General features: G+C 45.8%; 1 protein-coding gene across 15 annotated transcripts in view; it reads left to right on the forward strand.

Moving 5' to 3' along the window:
* CDC42BPA (CDC42 binding protein kinase alpha) overlaps nucleotides 1-15761 on the forward strand; it is a 320829-nt gene that overhangs the window by 158452 nt on the left and 146616 nt on the right. For all 15 annotated transcript variants that reach the window (XM_045453221.1, XM_045453229.1, XM_045453222.1 and 12 more), the window contains 2 exons: nucleotides 1816-1895; nucleotides 3842-4008. In XM_045453221.1, the coding sequence (XP_045309177.1) occupies nucleotides 1816-1895; nucleotides 3842-4008 (247 nt within the window). The remainder of the gene's footprint in view (nucleotides 1-1815; nucleotides 1896-3841; nucleotides 4009-15761) is intronic.

Genomic DNA, 15761 nt, shown 5'->3' on the forward strand with positions numbered 1-15761 from the left:
ATTTACTCATTAGGTCAGTGATGCCTTAGGTTTCCGAGGAAGAGGAGAAATTAGCTGCTTAGAAAAGTGGACTCATGATGGCAGAGTGAGGAGGTTGGCCAATCTCTCCTTCAAGAGCGCCATGGTACTGGACCATTTCGGGGCTTGACAAATCACCCGGGGTAAATAAATTGAGAAGCATTTATTCATAAGAACCCGAGCTTTGGTTAACAAGCGCCCCCACCGCCTTCCATCAGCTTGGTTGGGGCCGTCGAACGTTGGCAGGAAGCTGCTTCTGCTGATGCCATTGGGAGAGCTGCCCATGCCCGGTGGTGGTGCCTTGAGAGATAGCAAAGTTGTGGGGAAAGAAGGGGGTGGAAATCTACGGCCTGCCTGTCCTGAGGTCCCGGCCTTACCTGGGGTGGTGGCAGACCGACAGGGTAGCCAGGCCTTCAACCACCTGGGGCTTACGGGCCTGTTAGGTCCTCAACCCCTGCTCCAAACCTTTAGGTTACATAGGTGCAATTTAGGACAAGAAGAATGCACGATTTTATGGTTTTTGTCTGGTTAGTCTTTTTTTTTTTTTTTTAAGTTAGAGAGAGAGAGGGAGAGGGAGAGAGAACACAAGTGGGGGAGGGGGAGAGAGAGAGAGAGAGAGAGAGAGAATCCCAAGCAGGCTCCACACCATCAGTGTGGAGTCCAGATGTGGAGCTCAAACTCACAGAACCGTGAGATCATGACCCCAGCTGAATCAAGAGTCGGCCACTTAACTGACTGAGCCACCTGGGGGCCCTGTCTTCTTAATTTGAACTTTATTTTTTATTCCACTGTTTTATTTCTTATGGTTTTAATTCTACACTAAGAATTTTTATATTAATTTTATGTCACTTTTCACTGTTCAGTAAGTAGCATATGCAAGGCAGTTAAGAACTTCTTATGCTTCCCTCTCTGGGCTTTCCTCATCAGTTTCTTTCTTATTATAGGAGTTGTATTTACCATTAACAGAAATTTGAGTCCTTCCAAATTCGATACATGGTACAGTCGATTCTGATCATGGTAGTTACATGTTCAACTAGGTTTCTGTGTACCCTGTGTTAGTGAACCGGGGAAACTCCTAGGGGAAACTCACGGTTAGGTTCTTGTGAGCCTCTGGTCTTTTGATCAGCCAGTCAATACATAACCTTCTTTTATGTATGTTTCTATTTAAAGTCACTTTATTTCATGTATACTGTTGATTGATGAAGTTCAAATTCACAGCCAGCGGCCATGTAACTTGCGCCCGAACAGAGCTTGTCTAACACACGTACTTCTTCGTAGGGCACGCCGCAGCCGCCTTGCTTAGGAGGGCCGGATGGCTCTTGGGCCCTGTGCCTGCGGGGCAGAAAACTGTGAAAGACATGGCACACGTAGGCCCCGGAAAGAGCACGGGTTGGTAGTATCTCAGCTGACCCAGGAAGGCAGAACGCCTCCCTGTCCAGTGCCAGCTGCGAACGTAGGCCCCGGGCAGCTTGGTTTTGTTTGTTTGTTTCTCTGCATACATCCCTGAGCGAGTGCAGAAGGACTGTGAGTATCGATTTCGAGTCACAAATAATTCTTAGCGACGAGGCGGATCGGCAGGTATGAATACGTGATTAATGACTGGACTCTCGGCGTCAGCCTTTCAGTCTCGATTTTTGTTTTTATTAGAATTTTATCATACGTCACTACGCATCTGCACCAAACCAGATCGGGGTTTCTAAATCCAACGGGCCCGTATTTCCGCTTGACGCCTAATATGTGGATCGGCCTGCAGGTCACAGTCGCTTATTTCTTACCAGATGTTTTCTCGTCCCTTAGGAAACGATGCCCCCCCCCACACATACCGCCTTTTCTGGCCACCACCTGCCGTTTGTTGGTTTCACATACACTAGTAGCTGGTAAGTTTGAAAAGTTAACATACTCTGGACAGCTTAAAGCCCATTAAAATGAACTGAGGTTTTAAAATCTGTACAAGAAAGCCTTGAAAAAAAAACCAAAAATTTCAATACAGGATGAAGCTACTGCTGGAAAAAGTTAAACACACGAGGACTTTAAGTGATTTTGGAGGAGAAAGAAGGACAGTAGAGCTCAGAATCTTACTCTTAGCCACAGGGCACCAACTGGAAGAGTCCCTTGCTCTTGAGCAAATACACCCCGTGTGCCAGGCAGGCCCCGTCACCTTGGCCGTCTTCTCACAGACCGCCACTCCGCTGCCCGCTGCCTGTCCTCCTTACCCGGTTTAGGCTGAGTGCGATTGTAATCACTCGTGTGCCCCGTGACCCCTCGGCCGCCTCTTGCTCTGTCACATGGTTTCGCTAAGGTGACATCATCCTTACAGTCCCCGTTTCTGCCCGCACTTGTGCCGCTCAGGGTCCAGAGAAAAACACCTGACCGCTCTTGCTGGTCCTTCCTTAAGTTCATGGTTACCAACCTCCCGCGCCCCTCTTGCTGCCTGGAAAGTGCGCCGTGTTACCCTCCGTGCCCCTTCTTCCGCTCCCCCGGGTAACTGTTTCGTGCTTTGTACTTTCCTCTGAAACCTCTGTCGCCGTGCTCTCACCTTGCAGTCTCGCCTCCTGTTTCACGGAGAGGTTGCGGCGGGTGGTTTCCACACGCTCCTTCACACGTGGACCACCTGCCTCCCTCTGGCCCCGGGCTCTCGTCTGTGTGGATGAACTGGGGGGGTTTCCGGGGCACTTGCCTGGCCGCCTCTCACCTCTCTGGCCACTCCTCTGTCTCTGGACCTGTGCCCCAGTGCTTAGTCTTGGGACCTTTCCCGCTTACGCTCTGGCACACTGCCAGAAATTTGCTGGTGTGTCCCCGGCAGAGACCTCTCCACTCTCTCCTACTTAGAATCTCTCAACCACCCGCTTCACGTGTTTCTAATGTTGTCTCTTGGATTTCTCTGAACGCGTCTGGTCCTGCCAGAAGTCACAGCGTATCGCCCCTCCGTTCAGGACCAGCCCCCACTGTCCTCCCAAGCCCAGTGCCTTCGTATCTTAATCCAAACCAAATTTCTCACAAGGCCCTGCACCACTGGCTTCCTTTATCTTTCTGTTTCCCCCTACTCTCAACCTTGCTTACTCGACTCCAGCCACACACATCTCCTTTCTGGCCTGTGAATGTGCCAGACACGCTCTCGCCTCAGAGCTTTTGCACTTCTGTTCCATCTGCCTGGAATGCTGTTTCCCCTGTGGCTCCCTTGGCTGGTCCCCTTCCTCGCTCTGGACTTTCTTCCGAGTTTCTTTCTGAGTGATAGCTGCCTGGCCACTTTGTCTAGATTTTTATTTCCTCCCCATTAATACTCGACAACCCCCCCCCCCCCCCACACACACACACACACCCCTTCCCTGCTTTGTCTCTTAGCAGTCAGCTCTAATGCCCTGAAGATTTTACTCATTTTTCTGGTTTCTGTCCCTGGAAGCCAAGCTCTTCATGGGCAAGCGTCTCTTTTGCTCGCTGTTGAATGTCCAGCACTTTACATATTTTTAGCTAAGTATTGAATTAAAGGAAGCATTCACTTTTGCATCCAAATTTTAATAGCGAGGACGTGATGTGTGCTTTGGACTGTGATTTCACTTGGGTGGTCACCTTGTTTTCAGCAAACTTCATTTTACGATTTGTGGTTATTAAAATTCAAGATAAGTGGGACGATTTTTCACTTAAAAATTCTTCTAAAAAGTCATTTGTGTTGAGTTGTGCAAAAAATGTGTTTTATAGTCACTGCAGAGATGGCCAACTGTAATTAGCTATTTAAATCCATGTTTTAAGTGGACAGTTTCAAAAGGCTCTTTTTTCCTTCAGACTTTCTGTTTCTGTGTGAACTCACCTTGTTTTGTCTCCGCAGTGTTCTTTCTGATCGGAGCTGTTTACGAGTGACAGCCGGGCCCGCTTCCCTCGACCTGGATGTCAACGTTCAGAGGACTCTGGACAACAACTTGGCCACGGAAGCTTATGAGAGAAGAATTAAGCGCCTTGAGCAGGAAAAACTTGAACTTAGCAGAAAGCTTCAAGGTAAATATGTTTTAAAGATGGTATTTTTTCCCTTTTTTGAATTGGACTCACAGTTTTAGGAACTGGGTATTGTAAGCGTTGTTTTATCTTGAAAATAAATTTATTTTATGAGGTGGAAAAAATCCAGTGGAAGAAAGTCACGCAGAATACAGTATGATACCATTTACGTAAACTCATGACATTAACAGTAAACCGCAAAACAGCCCTTGTTCCCCCGCGGGTGCGTATGTGTGCACATAGACATGTCTGGGGACAAGGAGCCCTTCGCATCCTAGCGTAGTGCTCGGCGTGCCTACCATATTTCCTTATCCTAAAAAGTTCCGCTTCCTAGCACACTTTCTCTGCGACATCGCTCCTGTCCTCATACTTGGTGATTTTGTTCTCTTTCTCTCTTTCTCTCTCTTTCTTTCTTTCTTTCTTTCTTTCTTTCTGTCTATTTTAAGTTTATGTATTTATTTTGAGAAAGAGAGAACGTGAGCAGGGGAGGGACGGAGAGAGAAGGAGAGAGAGAATCCCACGTAGAAGCCCATGCAGGGTTCAAACTCACGAACCGTGAGATCGTGACCTGAGCCAACACCAGGAGTCAGATGCGTAAACCGACTGAGCCACCCAGGCGCCCCAAATACTTGGTGACCTTAAAATGCATGTTGGCAGACCTCTTTAATATTCCAACTTCTTGGTCTCTTGATTGTTCACGTCCAATGATCTTGTCCTCCGCCCGACCTCATCCACTCTAGTCTTGAGACTCTGGCAGCTAAAATCTTTATTAATCTCCATTTCAAGCAGACCCTGCATGATCTCCTGTTCACGCTGGTCTGGTGAACCCCCTTTGGGGCCTCCAGTATGCCTTCAGTCCCATCGTTACCAACAAGCCTGTCGCCTTGCCCCGTGGTCAGTCCTAGCCCCCTCATGGGGACCCCCACCTCTGTTGCTCCCTCTTCTACGTGTCCCTCCTTTGCCAGGACCCCAGCTCTGGTTTAAATGCATTATGTCTGCTCCTGTGTGGTTGACGGTAACGTACCGGGGACACGCGGTGTGCTGACCGATCCCACTTTGAATTCACGAGCGCTGATGTCAAATTGACTCTTGGCGAACGCTGCCCGGTCCGCGTCTTTGCACCTGTCCGCATTTGACCCACCGGACCACGCCCCCTCCTGAGAGCTCTTTCTTTGGGCTTCCGGGACGCTCGAATCTCCTGGTTTTCTGTTGAACCAGTGATTCCTAGTCTCGCTCCCTGATTTCTGCCCGGTGCTCTGACCTCCAAATGCCAGGGTCCTCCGAGTACCCCGTGAGCCGAGGCACCCAGAACTGCAGCCTCCGAGGCATCTGGAAGCCCTGTCATTCTGTCACAGCTCACATCCTGCCGCCAGCGAGTCTGGCGGCTCTGCTGTCACCGAGGATCCCGACTCTGGGCATCGCTCGCTGCACGGCCCCCTCCCTGTTCTCATCACCACCGCTGCCCCCTGCCTTCTGTGACAGCCTTCTTGCTGGTTCCCCCACCTTCCGCGCCCCTCCTCCCCCACCTTCCGCGCCCCTCCTCCCCCACCTTCCATGCCCCTCCTCCCCCACCTTCCCGATCGTTTCCAACACAACAGCCAAGCAATCCTCTTAGAGCACAGTTTAGACCATTTTACCTCACGGCCTCTTCTCCACCCTGGGGGTTTTCTGTCTCACTCACTTTAACAGCCAGGCTCGCTGTCTGTGCCCGGCTTCTCCCTGCCTTTCTGACTTCACCTCTTAGGCCCCCCCCCCCGCTGCCCCATCCTTCTTTCTGCCTCTAGCCACCCTGGGCTCCTTGGCTGTTCTTCCCACAGCTTGGCACATCCCCACCTCAGGGCCTTGGCATTAGCTGTTGCCCTGCCTGATGTTGTCTTCCTTTGGTGTTCATATGGTTCATTCCCTTACCCCCTTCACGTTTCTACCTGAATGTTACCTTTAAATGAGGCCTTTCCTGACTGCACTATTTGAAACCTAGTCTTTTTTTTTTTTAATTTTTTTTTTTAATGTTTTGAGAGAGAGTGTGTGTGAGCAGGGGAGGGGCAGAGAGAGAGAGAAGGAGACACAGAATCCGAAGCAGGCTTCAGTCTCCGAGCTGTAGCACAGACCCCGACGGGGGGCTCGAACCCAGGAACCGTGAGATCATGACCTGAGCCGAAGTCGGATGCTTAACTCACTGAGCCACCCAGGTGCCCCTGAAAGCTAATCTTGCTTTATCTTCAGTATTCACTATCCCTCTTCCCTGCTTTATTTTCTCCAAAATAAAGGACATAACATACAATTTAATTTACTTAACTCCTTTTGTGAATGAAGGAATATAATCAAAAAGCTTGTAACTCTTAAGAAAGAATCAACTTTTTGCAATAATAAAATTTCACTATTATATTTTTAGAGGCCCAGTAGAGAAAAACACTCCCCAGACATCAATAAAACAGACTGCTTTTTATTTTTTCAATAAGTTGCCAAGATCTCTGCATGTGGATTAATTCCTCTTTATCGTGCAAGTTGTTTTGACATTCTAATAAATATATTTGCCGCATATTGTGTAAATTTAAGACGTCCAACTTACTAATTTGATACATTTATCTCTTGTAACGAGATTGCTGTCGTAGGACCGTTTAGTGCCTTCTCCCATGTCACATAATTACAGTGCACCTCGGCTGTCTGTATTGACCACTCTGCTCCGTAGATCTTTATGATTTATCTACTACTTGTTGTGAGTTTGTACCGTGAAATGACATCCCCCCACCCCTGCCCCGTCCCTGGTAACCAGTTTAACTCTTTGTTGTTCTATGAGCTTGACTGTTTCAGATCTCACATAGAAGTGATGTCGTACAGCGTGTGTCCTTCTCCATCTGACTGCTTCGCTCCATGCAGCGCGCTCAGGGTCCGTCCATGCTGTCACACACGGCAGGATGTTTCCTTTCTCATGGCCGAGTAATACTCCGTTGTGTACATATGCCCCATCGTTTTTAATCTGTTCATCCACCGATGTACCTTTAGGTTGTTTCCACGTCTTGGTTACTTGCAAAAATTTTCTCCCATTCTGTAAGTTGCCTTTTCATTTTAGTAATTGTTTCTTTTGCTTTACAGAAGCTTCCGTGTTTGGGACAGTCCCATTTGTTAGTTTTTGTGTCTGTTGCGCGTGCTTTTGGTGTCATATGCAGAAAACCATTGCCAGGACCAGTGTCCAGGAGCTTCTTCTCTGTTCTCTTCTAGAAGACTTCTAGAAGTCTTATGCTGGCAGGTCTTTATGTTTAAGTCTTTGACCTATTTTGAGTTAATTTTTGTGAGTGGTGCAAGAGGGGCCCACTCTCGTTGTTCTGCACGTTTCCCCAGCACCATTTGTTGAAGAGACTGTCCTTTCCCCATTGGGTGTCCTTGGCCTCCTTGCAGAATTAGTTGACCATGTTTGCCACAATTTGATCGCAGGTTCTGTTTCGTTCTGTTGCTCTGTGTGTCTGCGTTTATGCCCGTAATGTATTGTTTTTATTATCGTAGCTTTGTAGTGTGGTTTGAGATTAGGAAGTGTGATACCTCTGACTTTGTTCTTTTTGTCAGGATCCCTCTGTCTGTGCAGTGTCTTTAGTGATGCCACAGCAGAGTATAGGATTGTTTCTTCTGTTTCTGTGAAGAATCCCTTTGGTTTTTTGATGGATATTGTGTTAAATCTGTACTTGGCTTTGGGTAGTGTAAACATTCTAAGAGTATTAATACTTGTGATCTCTGAACGTGCAATGTCTTTCCAGTTGTTTGTGTCGTCTTCTGTTTCTCGGGAAACTCTTACAGTTTCCATTGTACAGATCTTGTCCTTGGTTAAAAGCGTTCCTGAGTAGTTTATTGTTTTTGATGCTGTTGTGAATGGGATGGTTTTCTTTACTTTTTCAAATGTCTCATCATTACTGTAAAGGAATACAATAGGTTTATGTGTTGATTTTGCATCCTGCAACTTTCCTGAAATTGTTGATTAGTTCCAGCGGTTATCTGGGTTTGCTCTTGGGGATTTTCTATATGTAAAGTCATGTCAACAAATAGTAACAGTTTTACTTTTCTCTTTCTGATTTGCATGCCTTTTATTTCTTTGTCTTGCCTGATTGCTCTGGCTAGCACTTCCAGGACTATATTGAATAGGAGTAGAGAGAGTGGACATCCTTGTCCTCTTCCTGATCTTAGAGGAAAAGCTCTTAGTTTTTCTCCATTGAGTATAATGCTAGTTGTCACTGTGTTGTAAATGGCCCTATTTTGTTATGTTCCTTCTATATCCAGTCTGTTAAGGTTTTTTATCACGAAAGGATGTTGCATTTTGTCAGATGCTTTTTCTGTGTCTTTTGAGATGAGTGTGTGATTTTTTTATCATTTATTGAGGTGATCTATGACATTTGTTGATTTGCGTATGTTGGACCACCCTTGCATCCCAGAAATAAATCCCACTTTGTCATGATATATAATCCTATGACTGTGTTCTTGACTTTGGCTTGCTAATATTTTGTTGAGAATTTTTACATCTGTATTCATCAGAGATATTGGTCTATAGTTTTTTGTGGTCTTCTCTGGTTTTGGTATTAAGGCCTTCTAGAAAGAACTTGGAAATATTCCCTCCTCCTCATTATTTTGAAGAGTTTGAGGAAGATTGTTAGTTTTTCTTAAATGTTCGGTAGAATTCACCAGTGAAGCTGTCAGTTCCTAGAGATTTCTGTGTTGGGAGGTTTTTGTTTACTGATTCAATCACATTATTCGTTACTGGTCTGTTCAGACTTTCTCTTTCTTCCTGAGTCAGTCTTGGTAGGTTGTGTGTTTCTAGAAATGTATCCATCTCTTCTGGTTGTGTAATATCCTGGCCTATAATTGTTCATAGTATATGATCCTATATATTTCTGTCGTTTTAGTTGTAATGTCTCTTTCATTTCTTCCTCTTTTTTTTTTTTTGGATTTTTTTTCTAATTTTTTTAATGTTTATTTATTTTTGAGAGAGAGAGAGAGAGTGTGAGCCAGGGAGGGGCAGAGAGAGAGAAGGAGACACAGAATCTGAAACAGGCTCCAGGCTCTGAGCTGTCAGCACAGAGCCCGATGCGGGGCTCGAACCCACTAACCGTGAGATCATGACCTGAGCTGAAGTCAGACACTTAACCAACTGAGCCACCCAGGCACCCCAAGATGTTTATTTATTTTTGAGAGAAAGAGTAAGCAGGGAGGGGCACCTGGGTGGTTCAGTCAGTTGGGCATCCGACTTCGGCTCAGGTCATGGTCTCATCTGTGGGTTTGAGCTCCGTGTTGGGCTCTGTGCCGACAACTCAGAGCTGGAACCTGCTTGGGATTCTGTATCTCCCTCTCTCTGCCCCTCCCCCGCTCATGCCTGCCTGCCTCCCTCCCTCCCTCCCTCCCTCCCTCTCTCTCTCTCTTTCTCTCAAGAGTGGATAGACATTTAAAAAAAAAAAAAAAAGAGAGAGAGCAAGCAAAGAAAGGGCAGAGAGAGAGAGGGGGGACAGAGGGTCCAAAGCAGGCCCTGTGCTTATAGCAGGGAGCCCTTTGCGGGTCTCACATTCATAAACTGTGAGATCATGACCTGAGCTAAAGTCAGACACTTAACCGCCTGAGCCACCCGGGCACCCCATCTCTTTAATTTTATTTGAGTCTCCTCTTTTTTTCTTAGTGTAGATAAAGGTTTGTCTGTGTAGTTTATTTTTTCAAAGAACCAGCTCTTAGTTTCTCCAATCCTTTCTGCTATTTTTCTGGTCTCTATTTCATTTGTTTCTGCTCTGAACCTTATTTTTGCCTCCCATTTGCTAACTTGGGACTTAATTTGTTCTTCTTTTTTTAGTTCCTTGAAGTGTAAATTAGGTTATTTGAAATCTCTCTATTAATATGGTCATTTTTTGCTATCAGCTTTCAGAGAACAAACTGAGGGTTGCTGGAGGGGAGGTGGGTGGGGGATGGGCTAGATGGGTGGTGGGTGTTACAGAGCACACGTGTTGTGATGAGCACTAGGTGTTGTATGTGAGTGATGAGCCACTGAAATCTTTTCCAGAAACTAATACTGCACAGTACATTCACTGCATAGAATGTCAATAAACTTTTTTAAAGAAAAAAAACCTTCCTCTTTGGACTGCTTTACTCCATCGATTCCACAAATCTGATATGTTTGTATTTTCGTTTTCAGTTGTCTTGAGAAAATTTTTTATTTCTTTTCTGATTTCTTCTTTGACCCAGTGGTTGTTTACAATCATTTAATTTTCACATATTTGTAGTTCTTCTCGCCTTCCTCTTATTGATTTCTAATTTCATACCATTGTGGTCAGAAAAGATGGTATAATTTCTTTTTAAATTTTCTGATATTTGTTTTATGTCCTGTCATGTGATCTGTCCTGGAGCCTGTCCTACTGTCACTTAAGAATGTGTATTCTGCTTCTGTTGGATGGAATGTTCTGTAATGTCTGTTAAGTCCCTTTGTTCTAAAGTAGGGTTCGATTGCAACATTTCCTTGCTGATTTTCTGTCTGGACCATTTATCCATTGTTAATAGTGGGGTATTGAAGTCACCCACTATTATTGTATTGTCTCTTTCTTCCTTAAGATCTGTTAGTACTTGCTTAATATGTCTCGGTACTTGGGTGTTGGGAGTGTATATATTTACAGTTATATCTTTTTTTAAAAAAAATACTTATTTTGAGAAAGAGAAAGAATGTAAGTGGTGGGGGAGGGGCAGAGAGAGGGAGAGAGAATCCCAAGCAGGCTCCATGCTGTTAGCTCAGAGCCCCATGTGGGGCTCAATCCAACCAAGAGATCATGACCTGAGCCGAAATCAAGAGTTGGACACTTAACCCACTGAGACACCCAGGCGCCCCAGATTATTATATCTTCTTAACGTATTGACTCTTTTGTTTTTCTACAATGACCTTTTTGTCTTGTTACCATTTCTGGCTTGAAATCTCTCTTGTTTGAAAGAAGTATGGCCGTTCCCTCTTTGTTTTGATTTTTGCTTGCTTGGAGTATTATCTTCCCTTCCTTCGCTTGGAGCCTGTGTGTATCTTCAGAGCTGATAGGTCTCCTTTAGGCAGCATATATATTTGGGTCTTGTTTGTTTGTTTCTGAAATCCTTCCCCCTGCTCCATGCCTTCTTGTTGGTGAGTGCGATCCAATTATTTTTAGGGGGATTATTGATTTGTAAGCACTCACTACTGCCATTTTCTCTTTTGCCTTCTGGTTATTTTGTCTCTCCGTTGTTTCCTTTAACTTCTCCTTCTGTCTGCCTTTGCCAGTTGGTGGTTTTCCATGGTGATTGGCTCCTTCCTGTTTTAATCTTTTGTGCCTCTGCTCTAGATTTTTGCCATGTGGTGACCATGAGGTTAACATAAAATGTCTCATAGATAAAATAGTCCTGTCTCTGATGATAGCAGCTTCATTCACCTATAAAGGTTCCATCCTTTTATGCCTTCCCTTTTATACTTTTGGTATCACAAGTTTTCTCTTCTTATGCTGTGAATTTGTTATCAAATTGTAGTAGCTACGGGCACCTGGGTGGCTCAGTCATTAAGCATCTGACTTTGGCTCAGGTCATGATCTTAGGGTTTGTGAGTCTGAGCCCACGTCGGGCTCTGTGCTCACAGCTCAGAGCCTGGAGCCTGCTTCGAATTCTGTGTTCCCCCTCTCTCTCTGCCTCTCCCCCACTCACACTTTGTCTCTCTCTCTCTCAAAAATACATAAACTTTAAAAAGTAAAATTGTAGTAGTTATAGTTATTTTAAATGCTCCTTTCCTTTAACATTTATGCTATCATTAAGTATGTGATACACTATTCTGAAATAGGGTTACAGTTTTCTAGTTCTGAATGTCTGTCATCTGAATCACAATTTTGTGTGCTTTCATTTTCCGTTTTTTTTTTCAATTTTTTTATGTTTATTTGTTTTTGAGAGACAGAGCATAAGCAGGGGAGGGGCAGAGAGAGAGGGAGACACAGAATCCGAAGTAGGCTCCAGGCTCTGAGCTGTCCGCACAGAGCCCAGGATGGGGCACGAACTCACAAACTGTGAAATCATGACCTGAGCCGAAGTTGGATGCTCAACAGCCTGAGCCACCCAGGCACCCCTTGTTTCAGTTTAAGAGCTCCTTTCAACATTTCTTGAAGGCAGGTCTGATGGTGGTGAGTTACCTTAGCTATTGTTTTCTTGGAAAGCCTTTATCTCTCCTTCATATCAGAAGGATAACTTTGCTGGATAGAATATTCTTGGCTGGTGGTTTTTATCTGTCAGTACTTTGGATATGTCATTCCACTCTCTTCTGCTTTGTGGTTTCTGCCAAGAAATCTTTTGATAGCCTAATGGGTATAAGTCACATCCCTTTTCCCCCTGGGTGCTTTAAAAATTTTTTTACCATTGATGGGGCTCCTGGGTGACTCAGTTGGTTAAATGTCTGACTCTTGATTTCAGCTCATGATCTCACGGTTCATAGGATTGGGTTGTGCACTGACAGTACAGAGCATGCTTGGGATTCTCTGTCTCCTTCTTTCTCTGCCCCTTCCCTGCTCGCATGCATGTTCATTCTCTCTCTCTCTCTCTCTTTCTCTGTTTCAAAAGAAACTTTAAAAAAATTCTTTACCATTGACTCTTGACAGTTTCATTATAAGGGGTGTTAGTGAAGATCTTTTTTCATTGAGATAGTAATGTGTCCTGTTCAGCTGCGTGGACTTTTATGACCAGTTCTTCCAGTTTGGGGAAGTTCTCAGCTATTTTTTCTTTAAATAAACCACCTCCCTGTGGTATCCTCATTTTCCTTAGGTTCGCTTGTCTGATAGAGTATGGTAACTCTTGTGGAGTTTCTTCACTTTTTAAAAATCTCAGATCTCTCTTCTCTTCCACCTGAATCATTTCTAGATTCCCCCCCTCCTCCAAATCATGTATTCTCTTTGATCTGCTTCTTGATCTGCTCTGTTTTCAGTGCTTTTTTAAAAAAAAATTTTAACATTTATTTTTAGAAAGAGAGCGAGAGAGAGAGTGAGCATGAGCAGAGAGGAGGGGCAGAGGGAGAGAGAGGGAGAATCCAGGCAGGCTCCACGCTCAGTGCGGAGCCCGACATGGGGCTCAGTTCCACGACCCGTGAGATGGTGACCTGAGCTGAAACCAAGAATCTGTGCTCAACCCACTGAGCCCCCCGGGTGCCCCCAGTGCTTGGTCACGCATTTTTCAGCCTCATATATTGAGTCCTTCAGCTCCAGAATTTTTGTTTGTGTTTTTCTCATAATTTCAGCCTCTTTTGTAAAGTACTCCTTCTGTTCGCTAATTTTATTCCTGAGTTTACTGAGTTGCCTTTCTGAGTTTTCTCATAGTTCATTGAATTTCTTCCTAACCGCCATTTTGAATTTTTTATCTGTGAGAACACAGTGCTTCTTGTCTTTGAATTTAGTTGCTGGCAAACAGTCCTTTCTTTTTGTGAAACCGTATCACTGTGGTTTTCTCATAGTGCGTCATGAAATGTACCTCTGTGGTCACACTTGAAGTAGCAGACACCTTTCTTACTTAGGGAAGGTTTTGTCTCCTTGGATTCTAAGGGTTCAACAGGTTGTCATTCAGGAGCCTTTCTTTTGTTTTCCAGAAGGTGGCGCTGTAGCACAAGTTTTCGGTTTCTCCTAGAGCTCCCTCTAACCGGGAATTGAGCTAGGACAAGGCTGGCTTGCAGATTTCATTGGCTCAGCCTACCTCCGGGTTCAAGTATCACAAAGGGAGATCTAGAAAGAGCCAGGCTGGGGCTCTCTTCCTCACTCTGTAAAGTGTGGGCGATTCATTCTGCCCTTCAGCCTCCTACCCCGTGCCCTTTTCCTATTTGGCAAATGTGTTGATGGGGAGACTGGCCACGTATTTGAGACAGACTCTTCTCCTGAGGCAAGACTCTTGTTTCTCAAATACTCTAGTACCGGAGGAGATTTTAGTCTGCATTTTAGAAGCTCCTGACTTCCCACACAGTCTCCAGATACAACAAAGACACCACGATGAAAATAGCAGCACATATTTAGGGATCTGGAGGTTTCCGAGTTGTTTCAGCAGCCCCACCCATTCTCCAGAAGCTCTGGTGTGTTTTTCCTCCAGCATAATAGCACTCCGTTTAGGGCAAGCTGGGGCCTAAGCCTGGCCACAGAACTGGGTAAAGTTCAGAAATCGGAGCCAGCTGCCAGAGTCTTCTCGCCTTAGAATGGCTGTTCCCTCCCTGTTTCATTGTCCTGCGTCCTCTCTGCTCTCTCAGATACTTGATTTCTGTAAAAATAAGATTTTTGCAAGTTACATTCTTGGACTTTTTGCATCAGGAGTGATGGAGCAATGACCTGGTGCTTCCTACTCCTTCCTGTTCTGAATGAGAAGATTGCTGTATAGGAGGCTTTGGGGATGTTTTAAATGATCTCACGTGTTCTTAGGCAGTATCGTTCTGTGTGGGTGGTATCGTTTCACAAAGCAAACCCAGTGAAAATAAGACATCATGGTCTTTTGTATCAACGCGCGTTTCATGCAGTGGCACAGTTTACGTGTAAGCTACTCCATCCATTTACCAGCTGTTTATTGAACACTGACGGCCCGGGAAGTGTTCTGCACACGACTGGGGGGGTGACAGTGAACAGAAAAAGAGGACAGTACTGGCCCTCGCAGCGCGTACTTTCTACTTTGAGGACACAGACGCAACATCAAATACAAAGCAGGGCCCATCAACTGCGAACAAGGAAGGTGGAGACCGTGAGATTTTTGTCAAGATGAAGACACCGCGTGAGATGGTCAGTTCACAGAAGACCGCGTGCTCTGGGAAAATGGTTTAGGACCGCCAGTCGTCGCCAGATGGTCAGTGTTAGCAGACGTGAGTGTCAGGTGACTGCGTTTCCTTCAGCCACTTTGTCAGCCTCCGTGATGGAAGCATGGAGTGGGAGAGTCCCATTCGGCTGACACGGGCGCCTTCCAGGCCGTGTCACTGAGGAGCGGAGGGGAGACAGGCCAAAGGTGGTTTGCAGAGCAGTTCCTGTAGCAATGGACCACGGGATCTAACCCGAGCAAATAAGGAAGAAAAGAGAAAAAGACCGAATAATGTCACGACAGTGGATTCGATCTCTCGGTGGGAACGTGGAATCAGGGAGGTGGTCCCTCGAGTTAAGTGCACTGTGGAGATAAGAGACAGAGAGAGGTGTAGCTGCAGTCAAGGTCTTGGAGGCCGTGCGGTTACCGAGTCTCGGCCGGGCTTCCAGGAGCACTTCTCCGTGGGCCAACCGCCAGCAGAGGAGCAGTCCTGCTCTGTGACACGGGAGCCTGCTTCACGTTCTGTACGATGCTGAGCTTTCTTGGTCCCGTGCCTGTATGAACACCACCCCCCTGCCACCTGCACACATACACATTTCTAGGTTCACGTGAGGCAGGAGCCGTGGGTCCGGGCCGTGACCCGCAGATCTGGCGGTGTAGCCGGAAAAAAGTCTCCCAGCTAGGTTGTTTTGGGCTGCAAGTCATAGACTTCTTAAATAATATGGATTTGTTATCTCAGGACGGCAGAAGTAGACCATTGCAGGGACGATTTGGGGCTTAGCTTCCCTTTGATGTTCACAGCTTTCCCCTCCCGATTCTGCCGTACTGCCCAAGTCCCAGACCTCGTGTGCGCACACGTGCGGAGACCGAAAGAAGGTTCCTTTCCTTTCATCCATCTCTTACTCCACAGGAGATTAAAACTCTTCCAGGAAGCCCCTAGGGGACTTCTTCTCAAGGCACTGGGAGTTCTAACTAGGTCACATACCTAATTCTTA

Source organism: Leopardus geoffroyi, chromosome C3, assembly GCF_018350155.1.
Source record: "Leopardus geoffroyi isolate Oge1 chromosome C3, O.geoffroyi_Oge1_pat1.0, whole genome shotgun sequence".
Taxonomy (NCBI): domain Eukaryota; kingdom Metazoa; phylum Chordata; class Mammalia; order Carnivora; family Felidae; genus Leopardus; species Leopardus geoffroyi.